The sequence below is a fragment of the Ranitomeya variabilis genome, chromosome 5, assembly GCF_051348905.1.
Source record: "Ranitomeya variabilis isolate aRanVar5 chromosome 5, aRanVar5.hap1, whole genome shotgun sequence".
Lineage (NCBI taxonomy): Eukaryota > Metazoa > Chordata > Amphibia > Anura > Dendrobatidae > Ranitomeya > Ranitomeya variabilis.
In genome coordinates this window covers 679,956,505-679,981,626 of record NC_135236.1, presented here as the reverse complement: position 1 = coordinate 679,981,626, position 25,122 = coordinate 679,956,505, and the positions used below count along the sequence as shown (strand labels likewise).

Genomic DNA, 25,122 nt, shown 5'->3' with positions numbered 1-25,122 from the left:
TAGGGGGTCGTTTAAAGGACTGTGTAAAAGTCAGCGCCCCCCACAGGAGGGACGCAAGTAGCGGAGCGGTAATTCACAACTTCATAAATCCCACTGTGACTCGTAGCTAAAAGGGGCGACTACCAGCCCGGCCCCCCACTGGCAGAAGAGTTCATACATGTAAGCAGCGGCGGCCCCCGAGGGGCAGACGAGGAGGAGGACGAGCGATCGCATGGACCTACCTATGACACTCTTGGCGAAGGATGCCCTCTTCAGGGTGGCCAGCCCCAGGTCTCCAATCTTCACCGAGCCGGTGGGGCCGGTGATGAAGATGTTGTCGCATTTCAGGTCCCTGTGGATGATTGGGGGGGTCCGCGTGTGCAGGAAGTGCAGCCCCTTCAGGATCTGCCGGCACCAGCTGCGGAGGACCTTCAGCTTCATCACCTTGAACCTCTTCAGATACCTGAGGCACAAAAAACAATTAGGATCAGGCAACACGAGCTGTCCGGACCCCCGAGGCACTGGACCATGGCCGCTCATGGCGCTACCGGGCAAGTGGCCACAACCCCTTTAAATTGAAGACATGGCGGTGGTCTGACTGCTAGGACCCTGGCAGATCCCCACAATTAGGGGCCAAGTTCTGGGTCACATGCCGCAGCCTCCGCCAGAGCCCATGCCATACGATGCACGGCAGATGTTAGGAAGGGGTTAAGTTAGAAAAGTTGCAGAACTTTAATTATAACAGCCCCTTTAATTGCTGAATGTCGGCTTCCTCCGACTCCTGCACTAATGTGGCACCGTCCTGCCAATGCCTACGGGTAACCAGCGCAACTTGCCAACATGAAAAGCGGGAAAAACGAGAACAAACCCTGCGATAAAAATACGTTAGAGGTGGGCGCTGCCCGCACGTGGCACCCAGGCCTCAGACAACAAAGAGGCATTCTGTGGGTGCCGGCTCCGGCGCTGCACCAGCACGTCACAAGTGTTAATCAGCGGCTTCAGGGTATGTGCACACGTCAGGATTTCTTGCAGAAATTTCCTGAAGAAAACCTGAAATTTTCTGCAAGAAATCCGCATTTTTTTTTGCGTTTTTTTTTAAGCATTTTGCAAGCGAAATTAGCTTGCAAAATGCTGAAGTTTTCCAAGCGATCTGTAGCATCGCTTGGAAAACTGACTGACACGTTGGTCACACTTGTCAAACATACTGTTTGACAAGTGTGACCAACTTTTTACTATAGATGCCTACGCAGCATCAATAGTAAAAAGATATCATGTTAAAAATAATAAAAAAAAATTAAAAAAATGGTTATACTCACCCTCTGCAGACAGCCGATCTCCTAAGCGGCGTCCATTCCTATAGATGGTGTGTGTGTGCAGGACCTTCGATGACGTCGCAGTCATGTGACCGCGACGTCATCGCAGGTCCTTCACACACACCATCTATAGGAACGGAAGCGGCAGCATGCACCTGAGAGGCGGGAAGACTGCGGGGGCCATCGAAGGTGAGTATATGACTATTTTTTATTTTAATTCTTTTTTCTTTTTACCAATTATATGGTGCCCAGTCCGTGGAGGAGAGACTCCTCTCCTCCACCCTGGGTACCAACCGCACATGATCTGCTTACTTCCCGCATGGTGGGCACAGCCACATGCGGAAAGTAAGCAGATCAATGCACTCCTAGGTGTGCGGAATCCCCGCAATTCCGCAAATTTAATGAACATGTTGCTTTTTTTTCCGCGATGCGATTTTTTTGCGGAAAAAAATGCAACATTTGCACAAGAAATGCGGAATTCACTTAAAATAATGGGAGGCATATGTAAGCGTTTTTTTCACGTTTTTATAGCGAAAAAACGCGAAAAATACTGAACGTGTGCACATGGCCTCAGGGCTAAAAAATAAGACCGCGACGCCTTCTGAGCCCACAGGACACCAGGAGGATCAGGATGAGCGGACAATGCCTTTTCCCCTCTGTACGGATACACAGGACATCGCGGCACGCAGGGTCGAGGTGCCGACATCTACGGAGTGGTGCACATTGGAGCAGAATGACCCCATTGTTTGGACGACGGTGCTCATGTGATAAGCGTCATCCGGTAGCACCAGAGGCAGCCAGCAGAGGGCGCCTGCGGATTTCAGCAGCAGTGATGGATGATGTAAGGATGAGGAGCGGACCGGCCCGGATTCCCGGCATTCCTTCTCGGTGTGCAGACCTCAAGCGCACAAAGCAAAAGAGGCCGAAACCCACCCATTTCCTACTAAACTTCCTGCTGCCCCCCACCCCCGGGGATGATTCCCATGTTCTCCTCACAGCACCCCACTCAGGAATTCCTTTGTCAAGAAGAAGCGCAGAAGCCGGGAACGCCGATCGCCACCATCCACCCGATAAACGCCACGAAAATTTCTGCAAGTTATACAGAGCCAAAAATAAGAAAATGGGGAAGGAGAGCAGCGACCACCCCTGAGGGGCCAGCGATGGTCTCAGGGTCTGCGCCTAGAGTCTGAGCAGTTACAACCCCGAGGGGCCAGCGATGGTCTCAGGGTCTGCGCCAAGTGTCTGAGCAGCGACCACCCCGAGGGGCCAGCGATGGTCTCAGGGTCTGCGCCAAGTGTCTGAGCAGTGACCACCCCGAAGGGCCAGCGATGGTCTCAGGGTCTGCGCCAAGAGTCTGAGCAGCGACCACCCCGAGGGGCCAGCGATGGTCTCAGGGTCTGCGCCAAGTGTCTGAGCAGTGACCACCCCGAGGGGCCAGCGATGGTCTCAGGGTCTGCGCCAAGAGTCTGAGCAGTTACAACCCCGAGGGGCCAGCGATGGTCTCAGGGTCTGCGCCAAGAGTCTGAGCATTTACCACCCCGAGGGGCCAGCAATGGTCTCAGGGTCTGCGCCAAGAGTCTGAGCAGCGACCACCCCGAGGGGCCAGCGATGGTCTCAGGGTCTGCGCTAAGAGTCTGAGCAGCGACCACCCCGAGGGGCCAGCGATGGTCTCAGGGTCTGCGCCAAGTGTCTGAGCAGCGACCACCCCGAGGGGCCAGCGATGGTCTCAGGGTCTGCGCCAAGTGTCTGAGCAGTGACCACCCCGAGGGGCCAGCGATGGGCTCAGAGTCTGCGCCAAGAGTCTGAGCAGTTACCACCCCGAGGGGCCAGCGATGGTTTCAGGGTCTGCGCCAAGTGTCAGTGGAAACTTCCTTCACACATTATCCCACAACCAAGGGGCGAGCAAAAGGGTTCAGAGACGCCCTAAATCCCGTCACCGCCGGACCCCCCACCGCCCGCAGGGTCACCCGCCCCAATAAAAAGCCCCCATATTTTTTATTTGTTTTTATCTGTTTTTGCTTTTTTATTTTAAGTTATCTAATATTTTTAATTTTTTTTTATTAATTTTATATTTATCGGGGGTGAAGAAATATTATTATTATTGATACAATAGTATTAATAATCATTTATTTTTGCCTCCTTTGGGCCGGCGACTTACGTCTTCAGGGTCCCGGAGGTCATCAGCTCGGTCACCAGGACGATGAACTTCTTCCCTTTCAGGGTGGACTCCCAGGAGTCGTAGAAGCGGACGATGTTGGGGTGCTGCAGGCCTTTCAGCATGCCCGCCTCCTCCTTGAAGCGCTGGCGTTCAGACTTGGACAGTTTACGGTCCTGTGAGGGTCAGGAAAATATGAATAAATTACATTTCTGGGTGCAGAGACCCGATGAGGTGGCAGTGCGCTCGCTCCAGGCCAGAGCAATCAATCTGCAGGATCAGCTCGATCCCCGATCACTTGCGCTCTAGGCATCACTCGCGGAGCGCCTATTCCCACATGTCTACGAATTATGACCAACAATCGCTTCCCCCTGCGCCCGGATTAGACCTTTTCCACATTTTTGCGTAACCGCTTTCCCTGGGGATTCGCTCACATCACCATGCTGTCGACTCCACGACGTGTGCGGCCGCAGGCTGTAGCGGGCAAGACAGAAATAGCAGCCATTACACCTGGGTAATATATCAGCAGCAGCAGCGGGCGAGTGTCAGCAGCGCTGAAAGACGATCACAAGGATCCCACAGCGTTCTGCAGCCATCAAGCCCCAACCTGCCGGAGATATCTAGGAGGAAAATGCTCACCCAAATCTGTAACTGCAGACGGGCGGACGAACCGCATCCACCGACGCCGGATACTACCACCAAATTCTGTACGCAGCTCCTACGCAGATCGATGCAGCTCAGTGACTGGCATCATCCTCCCTAACCCACCGGACACATCAATAGATGGCACCTGACTGCCCCATCACATAGCTGGCCCCCAATAAGCAGTGTGATGGGGGTGAGTGGGCTGCTGGTTGCAATCACCTGATATTAGAAGTAATGCTCAGATAGTGGGTGGGAAGTTTGCCCTGTTCCCATAGTTGTCCCCGGGGCTCGGCCGGATGTCGCGGCTCCGGGCGTCACGTGGTTTTGTGTTTGCTTACTGCGCGTTCTAGGAACAGAAGGTGGTTTATTTCTTGGAAGCGGCAGACGTGTGCGAGTATCCCACCCCGGGCACCCAGAGGGTTATTGCAGAGAGACTGTGTGCCCGCCCATCCACGAAGGCCCACCTTTCTGTCCGTCCCTCCACGTGCGGCCGGTCAGTCAGTCCATCCCTCCTTCCACATGCGGCCGGTCGGTCCATCCTTCCTCCTTCCACGTGCGGCTGGCCGGTCCATCCGTCCCTCCCTCCCTCCCTCCCTCCCTCCACGTGCGGCCGGCCGTGCGGCCGGCCGTCCGTCCGGTCCTTCCATCCCTCCACGTACGTGCGGCCGGTCCGTCCCTCCCTCCCTCCCTCCACCTACCTACGTGCGGCCGGCCAGTCCGTCCCTCCCTCCACCTACCTACGTGCGGCCGGCCAGTCCGTCCCTCCCTCCACCTACCTACGTGCGGCCGGCCAGTCCGTCCCTCCCTCCACCTACGTGCGGCCAGTCCGTCCGTCCCTCCGTCCGTCCGTCCCTCCCTCCCTCCACGTGCGGCCAGTCCGTCCCTCCCTCCCTCCCTCCACATGCGGCCCGTCCGTCCGTCCGTCCCTCCCTCCCTCCACGTGCGGCCAGTCCGTCCGTCCCTCCACGTGCGGCCAGTCCGTCCGTCCCTCCCTCCCTCCACGTGCGGCCAGTCCGTCCGTCCGTCCGTCCGTCCCTCCCTCCCTCCACGTGCGGCCAGTCCGTCCGTCCGTCCGTCCGTCCGTCCCTCCACGTGCGGCCAGTCCGTCCGTCCGTCCCTCCCTCCACGTGCGGCCAGTCCGTCCGTCCCTCCCTCCACGTGCGGCCAGTCCGTCCGTCCCTCCCTCCACGTGCGGCCAGTCCGTGCGGCCAGTCCGTCCGTCCCTCCCTCCACGTGCGGCCAGTCCGTCCGTCCCTCCCTCCACGTGCGGCCAGTCCGTCCGTCCACGTATAGCCAGTCCGTCCCTCCCTCCACTTGTGACCGCCCGCCCGTCCTTCCCTCCCTCCACGTGTAGCCACCTGCCTGTCCATCCTTCCCTCCCTCCCCCCCATATGGCTGCCTGCCCGTCCTTCCCTCTCTCCCCATATGGCCGCTTGTCCGTCCTTCCCTCCCCATATGGCCGCTTGTCCGTCCTTCCCTCCCCGTATGGCCGCCTGTCCGTCCTTCCCTCCCTCCTTGTATGGCCGCCTGTCCGTCCCTTCCCACCCTGTATGGCCGCCTGTCCGTCCTTTCCTCGCTCCCTGCATGGCTGCCTGTCCGTCCCTTCCCTCCCTGGATGGCTGCCTGTCCGTCCTTCCCTCCCTCCCCGTATGGGCCGCCTGTCCGTCCTCCTCCTCCCTCCCCGTATGGGCCGCCTGTCGCTCCTTCCCTCCCTCCCCGTATGGGCCGCCTGTCCGTCCTCCTCCTCCCTCCCCGTATGGGCCGCCTGTCAGTCCGTCACTCTCCGTGTTGCTGCCCGTCCTTCCATGTAGAAAAGCTTCCCTGAAAACTACAGGACTGTGAAGGCACATTAGGGTGACTGACATTAACTATGAATGAAGGTGGGTGACCGGGAAACTAGAAGCAGACCCCACATAGCCTCCAGACACCAAAGGAGCAGCAGCTCTGGAGCACAAACTGCTCTGAAGAACTGGAGCATTTCTAATGCCATAAGCCACATGAAAGTGGCTGCTGTTCACCGTGGCAGCGGCGGTGCGGAGTTACGTAAAGCCGTTGGTGACTGCATTTCTTGGATTGTGGCGGCCAAATCCTTCCTGTCACACCTCAGCCCTGATCGGCGGCGCCTGCGAGGCATTAACAGTGAACGGACGAAAACAGAGACCTGGCCGAGACGTCCACAAACCAGAGAGGATGCACTGAGGAGCGCTGCTCTGCAGGGGGCGCACATCGGGATGAAGCAAGCACAGAAAGCCATGGGCCACCATCAAATCACACTCTGCACGCACATTCAGAGCTGCAATCACAATTCTGCTGACATTTCCAAATCCCCTTGTGATACATCTACAACGCAAGGCTGGGAAAAAAAAAAAAAGTTTTGCAGCGAGACTGTGCCCCACTTGTGGCCCATCTACAGGGCACCCCTGTCCTGCGCAGCGCCCAGGTCACCGCACCAGTTAGAGGCCAGTAAGCCGGAAATACCAGTCAGACGGAGACTACGAGCAGCCGCAGGCAGGAGGAGCCGAGGGCCAGAAGAGATGTATGCGGGCCGGTAATCAGACGAAGATCCTGCAGCCACCGCATGAGACTCAGGAGAGAAGTGGTCGGCGACAAACCGCCCGGCCGCTGCAGCGGCAAAGTATAGAGAAATCACAATGTTTCCTGGAAAACAAAAAACACTAAAAATATAAAAAGGAAAAATCCAAAAGAAAAAAAAAAACAAAACCCGTATAACTAAGCGCACGTGTCGCCCGTCTGCAAAGTATTCGTACGCCATGAGCATTATTACCACGGTGTAATGACAGACCCCCGGCCGGGATGGCCCTTTAACCCCCTGCAGGATCCGAGCTTCCTGCCGGCTGCAGAAGCAATTAAAAAAAATATATATATATTTTTTTGTAATTTTTTTACCCCCCTCATCACATGATATCGGCCTCCTCTTATCCCGGCCGTGCCCAGGGAGCGTCAGTCCGGCTGCTCCTCTCCAGGCCCGTGGCCGGCAGCCAGCACATGCCATTGTGTGCAGCACCGTGAATGCCGGACATCCTGAGCGAGGCGTTACACAACCCTCCGACAGCGGCCATATAAATACATCAATAGGAGCTGCTGACCCCCGCCCTCGCTGCACGGGGGGCACAACTGTTTATATATCTGGGCAGGTGCGATGGCCACAGGGAGGGATGAGGGAATATTACAAGCCTCTGAGCTCATGATTACCCCTAACCCTGCAATACAAGGCACAGCCACAGTGATTAAGGTGGCGCCATTTCTAGGAGTTTTGGGGGAAAAAAAAAACAAAAAAAAAACGACTCAGCTAAAAGACTTGCTTACTGGGCGGCCCCGATGGATAGCAGTGACCTCCGCCCAGCTTCAGGAGGCGCAGCGGTGCATAATCGATGGCCGCTGCATTAACGAGACTAACGTACAGAAATAATGGCTGCAAATTCCCGGGATAACAGGAGATCACGGACGCACCTCGGTCGGACCCCTGCGGACAATCGCCTGTTTACAGGAGCTTGCAGGCCGTGAACATTCTGGGTGATCAGCGCTGGAAAAAAAAGAGCAGCGAGGGGGCTTTACCCGAAAAACAACAACGTGACCCTCTGGAGTAAACAAGGCCCCATTAAAGGGAACGTCCAAAAAAAAAAAAAAAAAAGAAAGAAAGAAAACCTCACTGATAACCCCATTATAACAGGTGACCACCAATCCAACCGCCATCGCCCGATACAGAGGTACACTCCCCGAAAAGCGGGGCGACCAGTCACGGGGTGAAACGTCCGCCATCAGGAGCTTTGGGAGTATATGAAAAAGGAAACGAGGTCTGTGACCTCCGGACTAGAACAATGGACGGAGCTTATAGGGATTAGCGGGGGGATTAATGGAAACTGATCCATTACTCACCCGCCGCCGAACAAAGGATCGCGAAACTTCAGTAATCCCAAAAGTTTCACAGTAAAAGTGGCCGCGCGTCCGAGTTCCTGACGTGGAGGAAGGATCACTCTTCTCATGGGGGGCTTCGCCCAGGGATGTGAACCCTGTAATCCGGCAGTGATCTCATCATCCGCAGCCATTACAGGATCAACGAGACGCACAGAAGCCGTGATGAGCGAGAGAGCGGGAATGTGACAATCACGAGAGCGGTGAGAGACGCTGCAGGGTAAAGCACAGCGCTGAACTGTGAACTCATGTCACTAGACATTATCTGGCTGCCGTTTAGGAATCTACGACCTTCGATGGGACGAATTAAATTGCAAGATTTACAAATAATAAATCCTAATTTAGCAGCAGCTTTGTCACCATTCAGTAATAACCACATCCGCCCCGAGAAAAGGCCGCGCACATGTGCGACTTCCTGCAGCGTCCTGACAATGGGGCTTCCTGTTCTGCAGAACAGGACGCACGCTGCGCGCAGGGTAACTACCGTCCTCCTGAGAAGCTTCACATCTTACAGGGGCGCCGTGCTGTAGCCGAGCAGTACTCCATTTCTCCTGCGGGGGCGCTGCAGGGAAACTTAACACTTCCTGCCGGGGGCTCGTCGTCGTCTCCTCACTAGGAACATGTTATTAGGTTATAACTGGGGACCTTTAGAAGTGCGGACCACAGCCTGGCGAGCGTCTGCATGAGCTGGGATGCTGAGGATTGTAGTCCGCTCGCTCTGAATCGTGAAGCGTGCCAGAGCAGGAACTCTTAATAGTCAGAAAAGAAAGTCAAAACTTCACTTTTTACCGACTTCTGCTTGGAAATGACACAAACTTTCTTCCCTTTTAGTTCCTCTATTACTTTGGGCCCACGCTGCACATTTTCTGGTCCCTCCACTCACAGGGGCACCGACACCATGACATGAAAGGATTGTGCCTACGCTCTCCCTCCTTCCCCACTGAAAAATCCCAATCACGGATATTATAATTTACCCCAAGAGGGGTCAGAAAGGTGAAATTCCTCCAATATCCAGACATAATGGAACATTAGCAGGGATGGGCAGAGGGTGGGGGGCGTAACCGGACCCCTGATTACACCGGCTGCAGATCTGAGTGGGGGGGGGGGGGGGGGGATGATGGGAGTGATCATCGCTCAGTCCTTGTCCCGGAAGGACACAGCTGCCGGGAACACTGCTGAACAGCAAGGGTCACCCAGGCCCCCAAAAATGAGCCCCATAGGCTTTTCCTAGTGCATCCGCCACCCAAGGGTTCTTGTGCCACGAGGAGGTTACACGGTTACCTTTCACGGCGGTCCATGCCCCAGGGAGCCGGGGGTTAATGCAGGGAGCCGGGGGTTAATGCAGGGAGCTAATGCAGGGAGCCGAGGGTGAATGCAGGGGGGCCGATGCAGGGAGCCGGGGGCTAATGCAGGGAGCCGGGGGCTAATGCAGGGAGCAGGGGGGGTTAATGCAGGGAGCAGGGGGGGTTAATGCAGGGAGCAGGGGGGGGTTAATGCAGGGAGCAGGGGGGGTTAATGCAGGGAGCAGGGGGGGTTAATGCAGGGAGCAGGGGGGGGTTAATGCAGGGAGCTAATGCAGGGAGCAGAGGGTGAATGCAGGGGGGCCAATGCAGGGAGCCGGGGGCTAATGCAGGGAGCCGGGGGCTAATGCAGGGAGCAGGGGGGGGTTAATGCAGGGAGCTAATGCAGGGAGCAGAGGGTGAATGCAGGGGGGCCAATGCAGGGAGCCGGGGGGGGGGGGTTAATGCAGGGAGCAGGGGGGGTTAATGCAGGGAGCAGGGGGGGGGGTTAATGCAGGGAGCCGGGGGCTAATGCAGGGAGCCGGGGGGGGGGGTTAATGCAGGGAGCTAATGCAGGGGAGCAGAGGGTGAATGCAGGGGGGCCAATGCAGGGAGCCGGGGGCTAATGCAGGGAGCAGGGGGGGGGGGGGGGGGTTAATGCAGGGAGCGGGGGGGGGGGGGTTAATGCAGGGAGCAGGGGGGGGTTAATGCAGGGAGCAGGGGGGGTTAATGCAGGGAGCAGGGGGGGTTAATGCAGGGAGCAGGGGGGGTTAATGCAGGGAGCAGGGGGCCAATGCAGGGAGCCGGGGGCCAATGCAGGGAGCAGGGGGGGGTTAATGCAGGGAGCTGGGGGGGGTTAATGCAGGGAGCAGGGGGGGGGTTAATGCAGGGAGCAGGGGGGGGGGGTTAATGCAGGGAGCAGGGGGGGTTAATGCAGGGAGCAGGGGGAGTTAATGCAGGGAGCAGGGGGAGTTAATGCAGGGAGCAGGGGGGGTTAATGCAGGGAGCAGGGGGGGGTTAATGCAGGGAGCCGGGGGCTAATGCAGGGAGCAGAGGGTGAATGCAGGGGGGCCAATGCAGGGAGCAGGGGGGGGTTAATGCAGGGAGCAGGGGGGGGTTAATGCAGGGAGCAGGGGGGGGTTAATGCAGGGAGCCGGGGGGGTTAATGCAGGGAGCCGGGGGGGGGGTTAATGCAGGGAGCCGGGGGGGGGGGGGTTAATGCAGGGAGCCGGGGGGGGGGGGTGTTAATGCAGGGAGCCGGGGGGGGGGGGTGTTAATGCAGGGAGCCGGGGGGGGGGTTAATGCAGGGAGCAGGGGGGGGTTAATGCAGGGAGCAGGGGGGGGGGTTAATGCAGGGAGCAGGGGGGGGTTAATGCAGGGAGCAGGGGGGGGGGTTAATGCAGGGAGCAGGGGGCTAATGCAGGAAGCTAATGCAGGGAGCGGGGGGGGGGGTTAATGCAGGGAGCTAATGCAGGGAGCGGGGGGGTTAATTCAGGGAGCAGGGGGCTAATGCAGGGAGCTAATGCAGGGAGCAGGGGGGGTTAATTCAGGGAGCCTCGGCTTTTACAAGTTGGATCATAAAAGCTGCTGTGTTTCTAGAAGGAATTCTCCATCGCGTTCCGGATTATCTCGGCCATTAGGGCCGGGCGGCACGTGAGCAGCGACGGCCGGCCCCGGATTATACATGCACGCCGTAATCTGCTCAGTGTGCACAGGCCCCATATAACGGGACGTGCTTACCCTATAGAAGGGGAACACGATAACACGAGGAGTCACACGTGCCAAATATCACGGGCGACAATGTACCCCTAATGAACGGGTCCTATATAGAAGGTGAAGCCAGTGACCCCATAAGTAACCCACCTAATGTAAGTGAAGCCGTGCAGGATTAACCCCATCCCTGACCGATCTGATCCCACAAGAGTCCCTGTGTGATGTTACATCAGGGGTCCGGGCCGGGGCTCTCTGCTGGCGGACCCCCGTCCATTATCACTGCTAATGCTCACACTGCGCACTTTCCTAATGTGTGAGGTCACCACATGTGTTCACAATTCAGCCGGACTCCGGGGATCTCCCACTAATCCATCCAAGGACCCCCAACACCTTTCTAAGAATCCCACCAAGCAGGAGGGGGCTGCAGAGCAAAAGGCCGGTCTGTGCAGCCCTGCGCCAGTCACATCCAGTGCACTCACATCTGCTGGGATGGACGCACAGCCCCTAAAAATTGACAACCAATTGAACGAGAATGAAGAAAGCAGATTTGGAAGTGACTGGAGCATAAGGAACCAGAATGAAGAATGCAGCTTTGGAAGTGACTGGAGCATAAGGAATTAGAATGAAGAATGCAGCTTTGGAAGTAACTGGAGCATAAGGAATCAGAATTGAGACTGCAGCTTTGGAAGTGATTGGAGCATAAGGAATCAGAATTGAGACTGCAGCTTTGGAAGTGATTGGAGTACAGGACATGAGGATGTCACCATCAGCACTAGATAAAGCCTTAGTAATTGTCTTGAGGGCAGGGTCCATCGGTGATGACACTACAACTCCTGACATGACCTACAACTCCTGACATGACCGCACACTAGGAGTTGTAGTTTCGCCAGCGGCTGCAGACCAGTAACAAGCAGGGACATGACCCAGGAATCTGCCCCCAGACCAGTGCTGGCCCCTGAAATTGTCAGCCCCGATTACTTATTGACCTTCATAAACATAACAGTAAACCCCATCATCTCCAACACACAGACTCATTCTGAGGGACGTCGGGAGAGGGGACGACTACAACCCCACTAAATGTATGAAGCCGTTTACACTGCGCAGCATTCACCCCCGACACATCGCAGCAGATCTGCGGCCACAGGACGAGCAGCGACCGCCACGTCCTGCACATCTCTGCTATACCACGAGCTCAGAAAAGTAACGGGAGCTCCGCAATAATACGGGGCATTCCCCTTTAAGAAGCAGATGCTGCCCTCCTGAAGCTGCTGTGTTCAGTGAATGGGTAAGGAGAGGGTCAGGAGGGTGCAGAGAAAGCAAAAAAACAAAAACACTGCAAAATCTAAAGCGAGCAGCTTATAACTGAGCGGTATAAGAGGCTGCGTAACGCGAACATGCCACACAGTAGTTGTCATAGGGGCCTGAAATGGCTGATAACAGGGAGTAATAGACTGTGGGATGATAAGAGTGCAACAGATTGTGCGTCTCAAATAGAGACAGGCGAAGTATTAAAGGCGCGCTGTCGCTTTAAGAGGAGCAGAAAGCCGATCTGTCCTGCATTAAGCCCGCTGCACACGACTCGCTGACTTTCTTCTTCTCATTTTGTGGTGGAGTTTTATCTGTGCAGTAATTCCTCTGATCGGGGTTAATCCTGTCTCTGGGGGGGGGGCCTGCGACTACCACCCCCAGCATTGTTCTGGCCATCAGTCCTCCTGTGGGCTCCTGGCACAGATTCTCACAGCTCCAGTCTCTACAATTCCTTCCCACCTGGACTGTTTGCTACAATGTATCAGTGCAGGTAGAATCCATCAGGCAGTGGTTTGTCCAGACCGGATGCAACTGTACCAAACCCTCAGCTGTCAGCAGTATTGGGTCTGTGCAAGTCTAGGAGGAGCGCAGTCCAATGACAGCAGAGACTGAGCTGCAGAACTGGTCAAACAATAATTACACTTGAAATGACACACTATTTCCTTCTCCAGCCACATGCAGAGCTGCATTCACAATTCTGCTGGCAAATATGCGGCGTCGCACTATCACTATATTGTCCCCAATGTAAACTGCATCTCCAAAGACCGAGACCCCGAACCAGCAGGAGGTGCGAGCTCTGGAGCCCAGAAGTCATCCGGCCAACACTTGTACTCGGGCACAGAACACCTGCACCACCAGAGGAGAGAATGTGCAAACGGCTGCGCTCAACGCTCCTGAGCTGTACAGCTGTCCTCTGTCACTAGACCATAGCTGTTTACAGATCATTACTGCAAATAAGGTGAAGAATCGGGGCCCATTAATAAAAGTCTCTGCGCTCAGAGGGAGTCAAGTGTCCCCGGATCAGAGGCATCTGGCAGCCGACAACGGAAACCGCAAACCGAGGGTCCTACAATAAAGCTCGGGAAATCGTCCCCAATGCAAGCGACGTCCTCAGGAAACATGAGCGAGGCCTGAGGTTATAAGGGCCATAAACAACAACCCAGGGTCACCGAGGGGCTGATAACAGAGGAAAAGAGCCACAAAGCACCGTAGTCACACTATACAATACTTTGTCAGGACTCTGAACATTTTTTACCTTTTGTGCATTACTGCCCTCTTCCAAGATGGCGTCTTTGGTCTCATGTGCACTGTGTCTTCCTGCTATAAAACTCCACCCCAGCCTTCAGTCTGTGCTAGAGTAGTATTCTGCCTTGCATCCAGCTCCTGACCTCTGGTGACTCCCTGGCTATACACCTGCTCCTGTGTACCTGTGTGGTGATCCTGCTACTCTGCTCTGAGTTCCTGCTGCATACACAAGTTTCCAGTAATCCTCCTTCATCTGCTGCTCGCGTTTACTTCATCTGCATTTGCTGGACATGTAAGCTGCTGCTGCTTTGCTATAACCTGAGACTATTAACCAGGCCTCCCTGGTTGAGCCAAGATATGATTTGAACTGCCTTATAAGCATATCTATCTGTGTCTGGACTAAGACAAGGATTCATTCGTGTCAAGTATCCTCTAAAATAACTGTGCTTCATAGACTTTCTGCTTCATTGCATTTTTCTCTGAAGACTGCTAAGCTGCGTTTATTATTTGCACCAAGTGTTGTGGACTTGAGTTTCTCTCTACACCTGTTTGAATCACCGTGTGATAATATAGACTTTACCACTTATAAAACTGTGTCCTGTAGTTGTCTTGTTCCACGCAAAGAGTCTCCTGAGTTATCCCCAATAATTATTACATACTTATCCTGTATTATACCCCAGAGCTACACTCACTATTCTGCTGGTGCAGTCACTGTGTACATACATTACACTACTGATCCCGAGTTACATCCTGTATTATACTCCAGAGCTGCACTCACTATTCTGCTGGTGCAGTCACTGTGTACATACATTACTGATCCTGAGTTACCTCCTGTATTATACTACAGAGCTGCACTCACTATTCTGCTGGTGTAGTCACTGTGTACATACATTACTGATCCTGAGTTACATCCTGTATTATACCCCAGAGCTGCACTCTCTATTCTGCTGGTGCAGTCACTGTGTACATACATTACATTACTGATCCTGAGTTACATCTTGTATTATGCTCCAGAGCTGCACTCGCTGTTCTGCTGGTGCAGTCACTGTGTACATACATTACATTACTGATCCTGAGTTACATCCTGTATTATACTCCAGAGCTGCACTCACTATTCTGCTGGTGCAGTCACTGTGTACATACATTACATTACTGATCCTGAGTTATATCCTGTATTATACCCCAGAGCTGCACTCACTGTGTATGTACAAAACCTATTTAGCATTATCCTCCGGAGCAGCGCTCCGTATATTCCTGTACGGATGATTTAGTAGATTATTCTGGCCTCGGTCCTAGATGAAATACCACATCTGTAATCTGATGAGTCTCGGATTCTCGCACCCACATGAAAATGAGAAGAAATATACAGAGACGCCGAGTTTCATCCTCGTTTGCCGAGCGCCACATTCTACACCGATCATTTACATTCCGACACGTGAGAGCGGTGCAGGACCGCAGTCAGGTACTTCTATGAAGAGACACCGCTGTCTGCTCCTGTGCCCACCAGATCCATCCAGCCGCACCATGAGACCTGCAGAGCGGAAATCCTCAAGATTTACAGAAATAGAGACCGGTAGAAAGAGCCGAGCCCACGCGGTGCTGGAGGGAAAACTACAACCAGATATGGGGGATCCAGGGACCCATCCGACAGCTTGTCCTACTCCAGTGCTTTACACTGCAGCTCTGCTCTATCAGGACTCCGGCTTAGCTGCATTGTCCTTTCAGAGTCTAAAGTAGAGTGAAAATTACCATGTGGCTCAAAAGCTGAGTCTGCAGGTTTATCCCTCCACCATGCTTTACACTGCAGCTCTGCTCCATTAGGGCGGAACTGCGCCCAGTAACGCCAGTGGACTTGTCCCCCGGAGGGAGGAGAGGATGGAGGATGTTCCGTGTGCAGATTCCGGCACTGTGGGTCGTCTTCTGGGCTGCGCCCGTCGGTGAGGCCGGCACTGTGGGTCGTCCTTTGGGCTGCGCCCGTCAGTGAGGCCGGCACTGTGGGTCGTCCTTTGGGCTGCGCCCGTCAGTGAGGCCGGCACTGTGGGTCGTCCTTTGGGCTGCGCCCGTCAGTGAGGCCGGCACTGTGGGTCGTCCTTTGGGCTGCGCCCGTCAGTGAGGCCGGCACTGTGGGTCGTCCTCTGGGCTGCACCCGTCGGTGAGGCCGGCACTGTGGGTTGTCCTCTGGGCTGCACCCGTCGGTGAGGCCGGCACTGTGGGTCGCCCATTGGTAAGGCCGGAACTGTGGGTCGCCCTCAGCCGCGCCCGTCGGTGAGGCCGCACGTGTTCACCTTTATTCCTCTGGTGTTTCGTTACTATAACATTATGTGAGTCAGCGGCTAATCACCGGGCTCCTGGTTATCCCCTGGCAGCCGCAGTGCCCTCTGCCTGGCACCAGCCGTACAACACAGGACTAGTGAACGAGGGCTGAGGGAGCGCAGCTCTGAGGTCTCTCTCCAAACCTCTGCAAATACATTACAACCAATGAGCCAAAGACTGAGGGGGAAACTTCCCCACCACCGCCAGTCACACGCAAAAAAACAAATCCACAGATGTGACAAATCTCATGGAACAGAATCTATCCCAGGACCCCCCACTCACCCATCAGAGACCCCCAAAGTAGTGTCTAATCACTGTATAATGGAAGCTCCTGAAAATTCTTAATATACTTTAAACTTCAAAACCTCTACTTGCTGACAACGAAGATCCGGGGAGGCCCGAGCCCCACAGAGGCCGGGGGGTGGCCAAGAGCCCCACAGAGGCCGGGGCGTGGCCAAGAGCCCCACAGAGGCTGGAGGGGGGGGGGTGGCCAGAGACGCAAACTGGTGAATTATAAGGGAAAAATCCTCAACCTGCATTCATACATTCTGCTGGCTTCAGATGGAAACAGTCACCAAGTTGGTGGCCAAATATGTCACTAAATGCGAAGCCTGGGAGGAGCCAGAGCTGCTCATCCAGGGCTTCCGGGTTCATAAATAAAATGTTAGAGCCGCAGTGAAGAATGAGGAAGTGAATAATGGCTGTAAGGCAGGGTAATAACACAGAAGCCGGCGTCTCAGGCAGGGCTCTACCATAGCTGGAGACAGTCAGCAGGCTGGTAGCTGTTATCCATCCCATAGCTGGAGACAGTCAGCAGGCTGGTAGCTGTACCCTTCCCATAGCTGGAGACAGTCAGCAGGCTGGTAGCTGTACCCATCCCATAGCTGGAGACAGTCAGCAGGCTGGTAGCTGTACCCTTCCCATAGCTGGAGACAGTCAGCAGGCTGGTAGCTGTACCCTTCCCATAGCTGGAGACAGTCAGCAGGCTGGTAGCTGTACCCTTCCCATAGCTGGAGACAGTCAGCAGGCTGGTAGCTGTACCCTTCCCATAGCTGGAGACAGTCAGCAGGCTGGTAGCTGTACCCATCCCATAGCTGGAGACAGTCAGCAGGCTGGTAGCTGTACCCTTCCCATAGCTGGAGACAGTCAGCAGGCTGGTAGCTGTACCCTTCCCATAGCTGGAGACAGTCAGCAGGCTGGTAGCTGTACCCTTCCCATAGCTGGAGACAGTCAGCAGGCTGGTAGCTGTACCCTTCCCATAGCTGAAGACAGTCAGCAGGTTGGTAGCTGTACCCTTCCCATAGCTGAAGACAGTCAGCAGGCTGGTAGCTGTACCCTTCCCATAGCTGAAGACAGTCAGCAGGCTGGTAGCTGTACCCTTCCCATAGCTGGAGACAGTCAGCAGGTTGGTAGCTGTACCCTTCCCATAGCTGAAGACAGTCAGCAGGCTGGTAGCTGTACCCTTCCCATAGCTGGAGACAGTCAGCAGGTTGGTAGCTGTACCCTTCCCATAGCTGAAGACAGTCAGCAGGCTGGTAGCTGTACCCTTCCCATAGCTGGAGACAGTCAGCAGGCTGGTAGCTGTACCCTTCCCATAGCTGGAGACAGTCAGCAGGCTGGTAGCTGTACCCTTCCCATAGCTGAAGACAGTCAGCAGGCTGGTAGCTGTACCCTTCCCATAGCTGGAGACAGTCAGCAGGCTGGTAGCTGTACCCTTCCCATAGCTGAAGACAGTCAGCAGGCTGGTAGCTGTACCCTTCCCATAGCTGAAGACAGTCAGCAGGCTGGTAGCTGTACCCTTCCCATAGCTAGAGACAGTCAGCAGGCTGGTAGCTGTACCCTTCCCATAGCTGGAGACAGTCAGCAGGCTGGTAGCTGTACCCTTCCCATAGCTGGAGACAGTCAGCAGGCTGGTAGCTGTACCCTCCCCATAGCTGGAGACAGTCAGCAGGCTGGTAGCTGTACCCTTCCCATAGCTGGAGACAGTCAGCAGGTTGGTAGCTGTACCCTTCCCATAGCTGAAGACAGTCAGCAGGTTGGTAGCTGTACCCTTCCCATAGCTGGAGACAGTCAGCAGGCTGGTAGCTGTACCCTTCCCATAGCTGGAGACAGTCAGCAGGCTGGTAGCTGTACCCTTCCCATAGCTGGAGACAGTCAGCAGGCTGGTAGCTGTACCCTTCCCATAGCTGGAGACAGTCAGCAGGCTGGTAGCTGTACCCTTCCCATAGCTGGAGACAGTCAGCAGGCTGGTAGCTGTACCCTTCCCATAGCTGGAGACAGTCAGCAGGCTGGTAGCTGTACCCTTCCCATAGCTGGAGACAGTCAGCAGGCTGGTAGCTGTACCCTTCCCATAGCTGGAGACAGTCAGCAGGCTGGTAGCTGTACCCTTCCCATAGCTGGAGACAGTCAGCAGGCTGGTAGCTGTACCCTTCCCATAGCTGGAGACAGTCAGCAGGCTGGTAGCTGTACCCTTCCCATAGATGGAGACAGTCAGCAGGCTGGTAGCTGTACCCTTCCCATAGATGGAGACAGTCAGCAGGCTGGTAGCTGTACCCTTCCCATAGCTGGAGACAGTCAGCAGGCTGGTAGCTGTACCCTTCCCATAGCTGGAGACAGTCAGCAGGCTGGTAGCTGTACCCTTCCCATAGCTGGAGACAGTCAGCAGGCTGGTAGCTGTACCCTTCCCATAGATGGAGACAGTCAGCAGGCTGGTAGCTGTACCCTCTAGCTGCATGACCCTCGTCGCTCATAATCCGACCCCAGGAACAGTCGGTGGTCGGTTGCTCCTCGAGGGTTCTGCAGCAGCCGGGGCCGCCATGCTTCCCCTCTCCCATGAGGCAATGTGGGAACAGAGCGGGATGACATGTCCGTGCACGCTGCAGCTCCTCGGCTCTGCTACACCGCACTTTCCCAGGTGACCTGGATTCCTGAGGAAATGTATCATGCATGTGTCACATCTGATGAGGGAGATTGCACATTCCTCTCTGGAGGATTTTTCACGTTCTCCTCCCGCTGACAGCACAGTGACCCTCGGCAACTGCTCTGCGTAACGTGGGGGAAAGTGCTCAAATAGCAACTCCCTAATACAGAGCGACAGGCAGAGAAAGTCCGCACAGCCGGCACCGGGTCTGTGTCCGCCGCGTACAATCAGAGACATATTCCTCGAGGGAGGGTCGAATATAAGTAGCCAGCCTCTTCCCGGGGTGGTCAGGACCCCCTATATATGGATGATATACACCAGCCGCTGACTGGTGTATATCATCCACATAACTCCGGTGGAGGAGCGGCCGGCCGGGCAGTGGCGGGGTGTGCAGGGGCCCCTCGGGCCTTTCCTAATGGCTCCATGTTCTCTGTCCACCAGTAATAAAAGGCAATTATCGCTTTTATAAATTATCCTAACGGCGACATAAAGAGGCAAAATGAGGAAGTCGCAGATACAGATCTGAAAGCTTAAAGTTTATGGCGCGAGGAGAGGCCTCCGCTCACCTGAGCGGCACAAGGGGCCGACAGCTATGGGAAAGGTGCGATTCCACGCCTGGAAACCCCCAGGAAGGGGCCAGTGTCCCCCATTCATGGGCCCCAGGACGAAGGTGCTGCCTTTAGATTTTTCTATGCAAATCCGCACGGAGCTGAAGGAGCGAGCGCCCTTGTGGGTCCGGGCCCTGAAGCCGTACTGGTAGTCACCCGGCCGGCGATGCTGCACAAAGCCCCGTCTGTGTGGAGACCGGTCACGCTGGGGGCAGAGCCCCCATTACCTGCGCAGGAAGCCGCCATTATCCCGAGCACACGGATAAGACAGGGCGATCATTGTCAGGGAGGAGGAGAAAACAACCACCATGTCACTGGCATCCGAGGGAGGAAATCTCTGGACTGGCGTTACCCCCCGGGGACCACCAATCCATGATGTGACCCCGCAGGATTCATCGGCACTCGGCCGAACGCCCCGGGATTTGGGGAATCTCTCTGCCCATGTCTCCAATGCGCCCCCCAATGCTGAAGGTGATCGTCATGTGATCGTCTGTATCAGGTCTATGCAGGTTCGCAGAATCAGCGCACACAGCTCTGCTGCACGATATAGCGGAGCCACCGCAGAGTCATCACCGAGCAGAAGTGCTGAGGCTACAAATCCCCAACCACAAGAGGAAGACGACACGAAAAAGCACCGCGGCACAACAGCCCACAGAGGCCGACGTCACAGGACAACGCAGGGTACAAGCACAGATACCCGAGATGCTGGGACTTGAAGTTTCATAACAGATCCTGAGTTATAGCCTGCATTATACCCCAGAGCTGCACTCACTATTCTGCTGGTGCAGTCACTGTGTACATACATTTAGTACTATAGTCATGAAGTACCAGTATATCTTGTAGGGGTGAGCGGTAAAAACCGACTCTCTCTTGGCACCCCACAGGTGCCCTTCTGGGACTACTCCAAACCAATAAATCCACAAAAACACGGAGAATAAACGTCCACTTAAACATGATTAGAAAACAGTATCCAAAATATTTATTAAATTATAACAATCACATATAGACATAAAAATTACAAAGCATGGGTGTATTGTTAGTACAGCCATATGGCAGAAGACACAAAAAGGAGAAAAATGTGGCAATGGACCAAGTTAGGGGAGAGTACACAAATATACCTTTGGGGTAGCAGCATTAATTCAAGCATAGAAAGACATATTTGACCATGTATAATCCCTGGATTCAACTCATGTGACAAGATTACCCTAAGTACATGGTCATATATCTACTCATCTGTATAATTGCTGCTTACCCATTATTGGTCAGGTCTGGTCTCCCCACCTCGCTGGGTCCCAATAATGGATATGACCATGTACTTAGGGTAATCTTGCCACATTTTTCTCCTTTTTGTGTCTTCTGCCATATGGCTGTACTAACAATACACCCATGCTTTGTAATTTTTATGTCTATATGTGATTGTTATAATTTAATAAATATTTTGGATACTGTTTTCTAATCATGTTTAAGTGGACGTTTATTCTCCGTGTTTTTGTGGATTTACTGTGTACATACATTACTGATCCTGAGTTACATCCTGTATATACTCCAAAGCTGCACTCACTATTCTGCTGGTGCAGTCACTGTGTACATACATTACTGATCCTGAGTTACATCCTGTATCATACCCCAGAGCTGCACTCACTATTCTGCTGGTGCAGTCACTGTGTACATACATTACATTACTGATCCTGAGTTACATCCTGTATTATACTCCAGAGCTGCACTCACTATTCTGCTGGTGCAGTCACTGTGTACATACATTACATTACTGATCCTGAGTTACATCCTGTATTATACCCCAGAGCTGCACTCACTATTCTGCTGTCTGGAGACGGACTCAGCGCTCACACAGTTAAGCTGCGGACGGCTCTTACTATAGAATATCACCTTCTAGGAATCAGTGGGGGGGCGGATATATATAGCTCTCGGAGGGCCAGAAGTGGAGCAGTCTGTACGGCCCGTGGAGCAGATTTTTGTGTCTCACCAGTGGGACATGTTCCCCCATCCTCGGTGCGGCCGTATGGGAGCAGTGATCTCATTCTGACCAAAAAGGTCACAAAATACAGTGCGGCTCCTCAGACACAACAGAGCGTCCAGAGCAGGCGCTCACCACGTGCAGAGCGGAGGACATGGCCGCACCCAGCAGAGGAGCGGACGAGGAAACACCGGACCATCAAAAATGATAGCGAGATGTCAGGTCATAACGAGTATTCATCACATCGAGCAAAGGGCCGATAACGACAAACAACAAGGTGTAATCAGAGAACCCCGATCAGTCACAGCAAGCAGAGATCTTAGGTAACTCTGCAGACAGCACAGGATGGCGGCGCAGACCTCAATGTCCGCTCACAGCGCGCAGCAGAGGAAGAATGTGAGAAACGTGCAGCAGCGGAGGGCGTACAATGGGGCGGCATTGTACCACCGGGCCGCACCGCACACGAGACACACATCACAGATACAAAGCCAGGCAGCTCGCCGACATTTTCAACATCACTGATAGCTGTCAGATTAAAAAAAGGCAGATGCACAAAAGTAACGACCCTCCCATTTCACCACGTGCAGCACCACTTATCAGGGTCCAACATCAGCACCACAATCACCACCACAGTCCGCGTCGCCGCCATGTTTTTTCATCATGTAGTGTGGGAATGTGAGCTGCCTCCGGAGGAGAGCGATAATGGAGGTGTCTGTGCCAAGCACCCGATGGAGCAGAGGCCGCGAACGGACGGGCGTCTGTAGAGGACTGGAAACTGTGTGAGGATCAGCGCCGGCCCTGTACGGACTAGGGGCTGCTCGCTGTACCAGGCGCCGCTGATCTCCATGCACCGCGAGATCAGTTGCAGACATACTGTTCCTTTAAGAGGTCTCCCTCTGAGGATGCATCTCGAGCACTGAGACACCGCTGGCTATAAATTGCCTGTTACCTACGATGATGCCCGCTGCTGGCAGTGCACAAGTTAAGTGCACAGTCTGGAGCTCCGCCAGCCAGGTGAGCAGCAGTCACTGGCCCTTTAATTGGTACCCGGTCCGCGCAGCGGGTGATCGCGTCGTGCAATTAGCATAATTACAACCTGCTCTATAATTAGCTGCAGATGAGCAGTGCCAGGCCGAGCCCTCGCCACCCCAGCTCTGCAGGACAGGTATGTGCCACACTCACAGCTGGGAAGACATTAGTCATCGGAAGAGGTTCAGTAGTGTGAGGATGATGAGGGTGGTGATTCCCAGCTACACCAGCACCCTGCACATTGCAACCAGTCCGCAACAGGTTTCCTTATAACACTGTGCCCCACCTGCCCCCATGGCGTCGCCTCACGAGGCATCTGCCTGCAAAGACTTTCCCAGACCAGCGCGTTCCTCCTCGAGGGCCTACTACTACCACCTCATCATCCTCTCCAGGCTCTTCACTTTAATAATGCGGAAACTCAAAAAATGGGAAGCTTACTGACCCCGAGCGAAAGTCACCAAAAACCGGAGGGAGGCCACGACCTGTGCGCCCTCAGATGTGACACTACAACTCCCAGCATGTCACAACTCATACAAGAGATCAGACTGCACAACTACCGCTCCGCGATTACACCTCTGCCCACCAACCCAACCAATCACAGGACCCGGCCTCCTCCATTCTCGCCTCTGTGGCTCTCAGCTGCCCTCTCCAGACCCTCTCCCTGGCCCTGTGTCCCCCCTGTCACCCCTCAGGCCACCAGCCCCTCTCCTGCCCTGTGTCACCCGTTACCCCTCAGGTCACCAGCCCCTCTCTCCGGCCCTGTAGCCCCTCTCCCCGGCCCCCGACACCCCCTCTCTCCCCGGCCCCCATCACCCCCCTGGCCCCCATCACCCCCTCTCTCCCCCGGCCCTGTGGCCCCCATCACCCCCTCTCTCCCCCGGCCCTGTGGCCCCCATCACCCCCTCTCTCCCCCGGCCCTGTGGCCCCCATCACCCCCTCTCTCCCCCGGCCCTGTGGCCCCCATCACCCCCTCTCTCCCGGGCCCTGTGGCCCCCATCACCCCCTCTCTCCCCCGGCCCTGTGGCCCCCATCACCCCCTCTCTCCCCCGGCCCTGTGGCCCCCATCACCCCCTCTCTCCCCCGGCCCTGTGGCCCCCATCACCCCCTCTCTCCCGGGCCCTGTGGCCCCCATCACCCCCTCTCTCCCGGGCCCTGTGGCCCCCATCACCCCCTCTCTCCCGGGCCCTGTGGCCCCCATCACCCCCTCTCTCCCGGGCCCTGTGGCCCCCATCACCCCCTCTCTCCCGGGCCCTGTGGCCCCCATCACCCCCTCTCTCCCGGGCCCTGTGGCCCCCATCACCCCCTCTCTCCTCGGCCCTGTGGGCCCCCATCACCCCCTCTCTCCCGGGCCCTGTGGCCCCCATCACCCCCTCTCTCCCCGGCCCTGTGGCCCCCATCACCCCCTCTCTCCTCGGCCCTGTGGGCCCCCATCACCCCCTCTCTCCCGGGCCCTGTGGCCCCCATCACCCCCTCTCTCCCCGGCCCTGTGGCCCCCATCACCCCCTCTCTCCCGGGCCCTGTGGCCCCCATCACCCCCTCTCTCCCCGGCCCTGTGGCCCCCCATCACCCCCTCTCTCCTCGGCCCTGTGGCCCCCCATCACCCCTCTCTCCCCGGCCCTGTGGCCCCCATCACCCCCTCTCTCCTCGGCCCTGTGGCCCCTCTCACCTGCAGCTCGCACCAGGCCACCTCCACCGTGGTCTCCGTGTCCAGCCCCTTATAAACCGTCTTGAACGATCCTCTCCCGATCTCGATGTCGAACTTGAGGAACCGTCCGTCCGGGGAGAAGCCGACCGCTTTGGTCTCCAGCTCCTCGTTGTCGTCCTGGGCCCTTTCCTCGGGCAGGGAGCGCGGCAGCCGGGAGTCCGGGGCCTCGGGGGGAGCGGGCGGCGGGGCTGCGGCCTCCGCGGTGTCCGGGCCGCTCTCCTCCTCCTCCTCGGGCCGGGAGAGCGCGGGCACGGCCGGGAGGCAGAGCACGGACTCGGGCGGGGAGATGCACTGGTTGGACGGCAGCTCCAGGGCTGTGGCGTTGGAGTCGCAGATGACGCTGCGGCGGAAGAAGCGGTGCTCGGCCTTGTCCTTGTCCATGGTGTGCCGGCGGCGGCGGAACTCCTCGGGCCGCCCGTCCGCCTCCTCCCTGGGGGCCGACAGCGACGTATCCGAGCTGGAGCCATTAGAAGGCCGCGGCGGGGCGAGGGACATGGTCGTGTCCGGTGCGGGAGCGCGGGCGGTGTCCTCAGCGGGGCCGGGGGTCGGGGCCCTGGGCAGGCAGCGGGCTGTGAGTCGGCTCCCACGGCCGGAGCTCACAGGCCATGCTGAGACACGGACATGAGACGAGGCGGCCGCTCTCTGACAGGAACAATCTCTCCCCTCACCCTCCACAGCCTAATGGCGCTCAGCGGCGCCGCGCCGACACACAGCGAGCGCCGGACACGCCCCTCACAGCAGCAGCACGCCCACTAACAAACGAAGCCCCGCCCACCACATGTAACAGACCCGACACGCCTTCGTTTTCAAGCCGTAACCGCTGAAGACAAGGGCAACGCCCATTGTTTAGTTTTGCTTACCGTCGACCACGCCCACACACGTAGTCACGCCCAAAACATTGTACGCATGCGTGTTACCTCTCCCTCGCCTAAGGGGGAAATGACGTCACTGGAGTCCCCAAGGCGTGATGGGAAATGTAGTCTTTGGCATGCTTGGCCTAC

General features: G+C 55.9%; 1 protein-coding gene across 9 annotated transcripts in view; it reads right to left on the bottom strand.

Annotated features, from left to right (window-relative positions):
- The window catches only part of WNK1 (WNK lysine deficient protein kinase 1), a 72,677-nt gene extending 47,787 nt beyond the window's left edge, over nucleotides 1-24,890 (bottom strand). For 6 of the 9 annotated variants that reach the window (XM_077267019.1, XM_077267020.1, XM_077267024.1 and 3 more), the window contains exons 1-3: nucleotides 24,083-24,890; nucleotides 3,451-3,623; nucleotides 222-442 (exon numbers count right to left, since the gene is read on the bottom strand). In XM_077267019.1, the coding sequence (XP_077123134.1) occupies nucleotides 222-442; nucleotides 3,451-3,623; nucleotides 24,083-24,616 (928 nt within the window). In that variant the 5' untranslated portion in view covers nucleotides 24,617-24,890. Of the gene's footprint in view, nucleotides 1-221; nucleotides 443-3,450; nucleotides 3,624-24,082 lie in introns of those variants that run through there. The other 3 variants (XM_077267025.1, XM_077267029.1, XM_077267026.1) reach the window with 2 other exon arrangements.
- Between the last annotated feature and the right edge of the window lie 232 nt (nucleotides 24,891-25,122).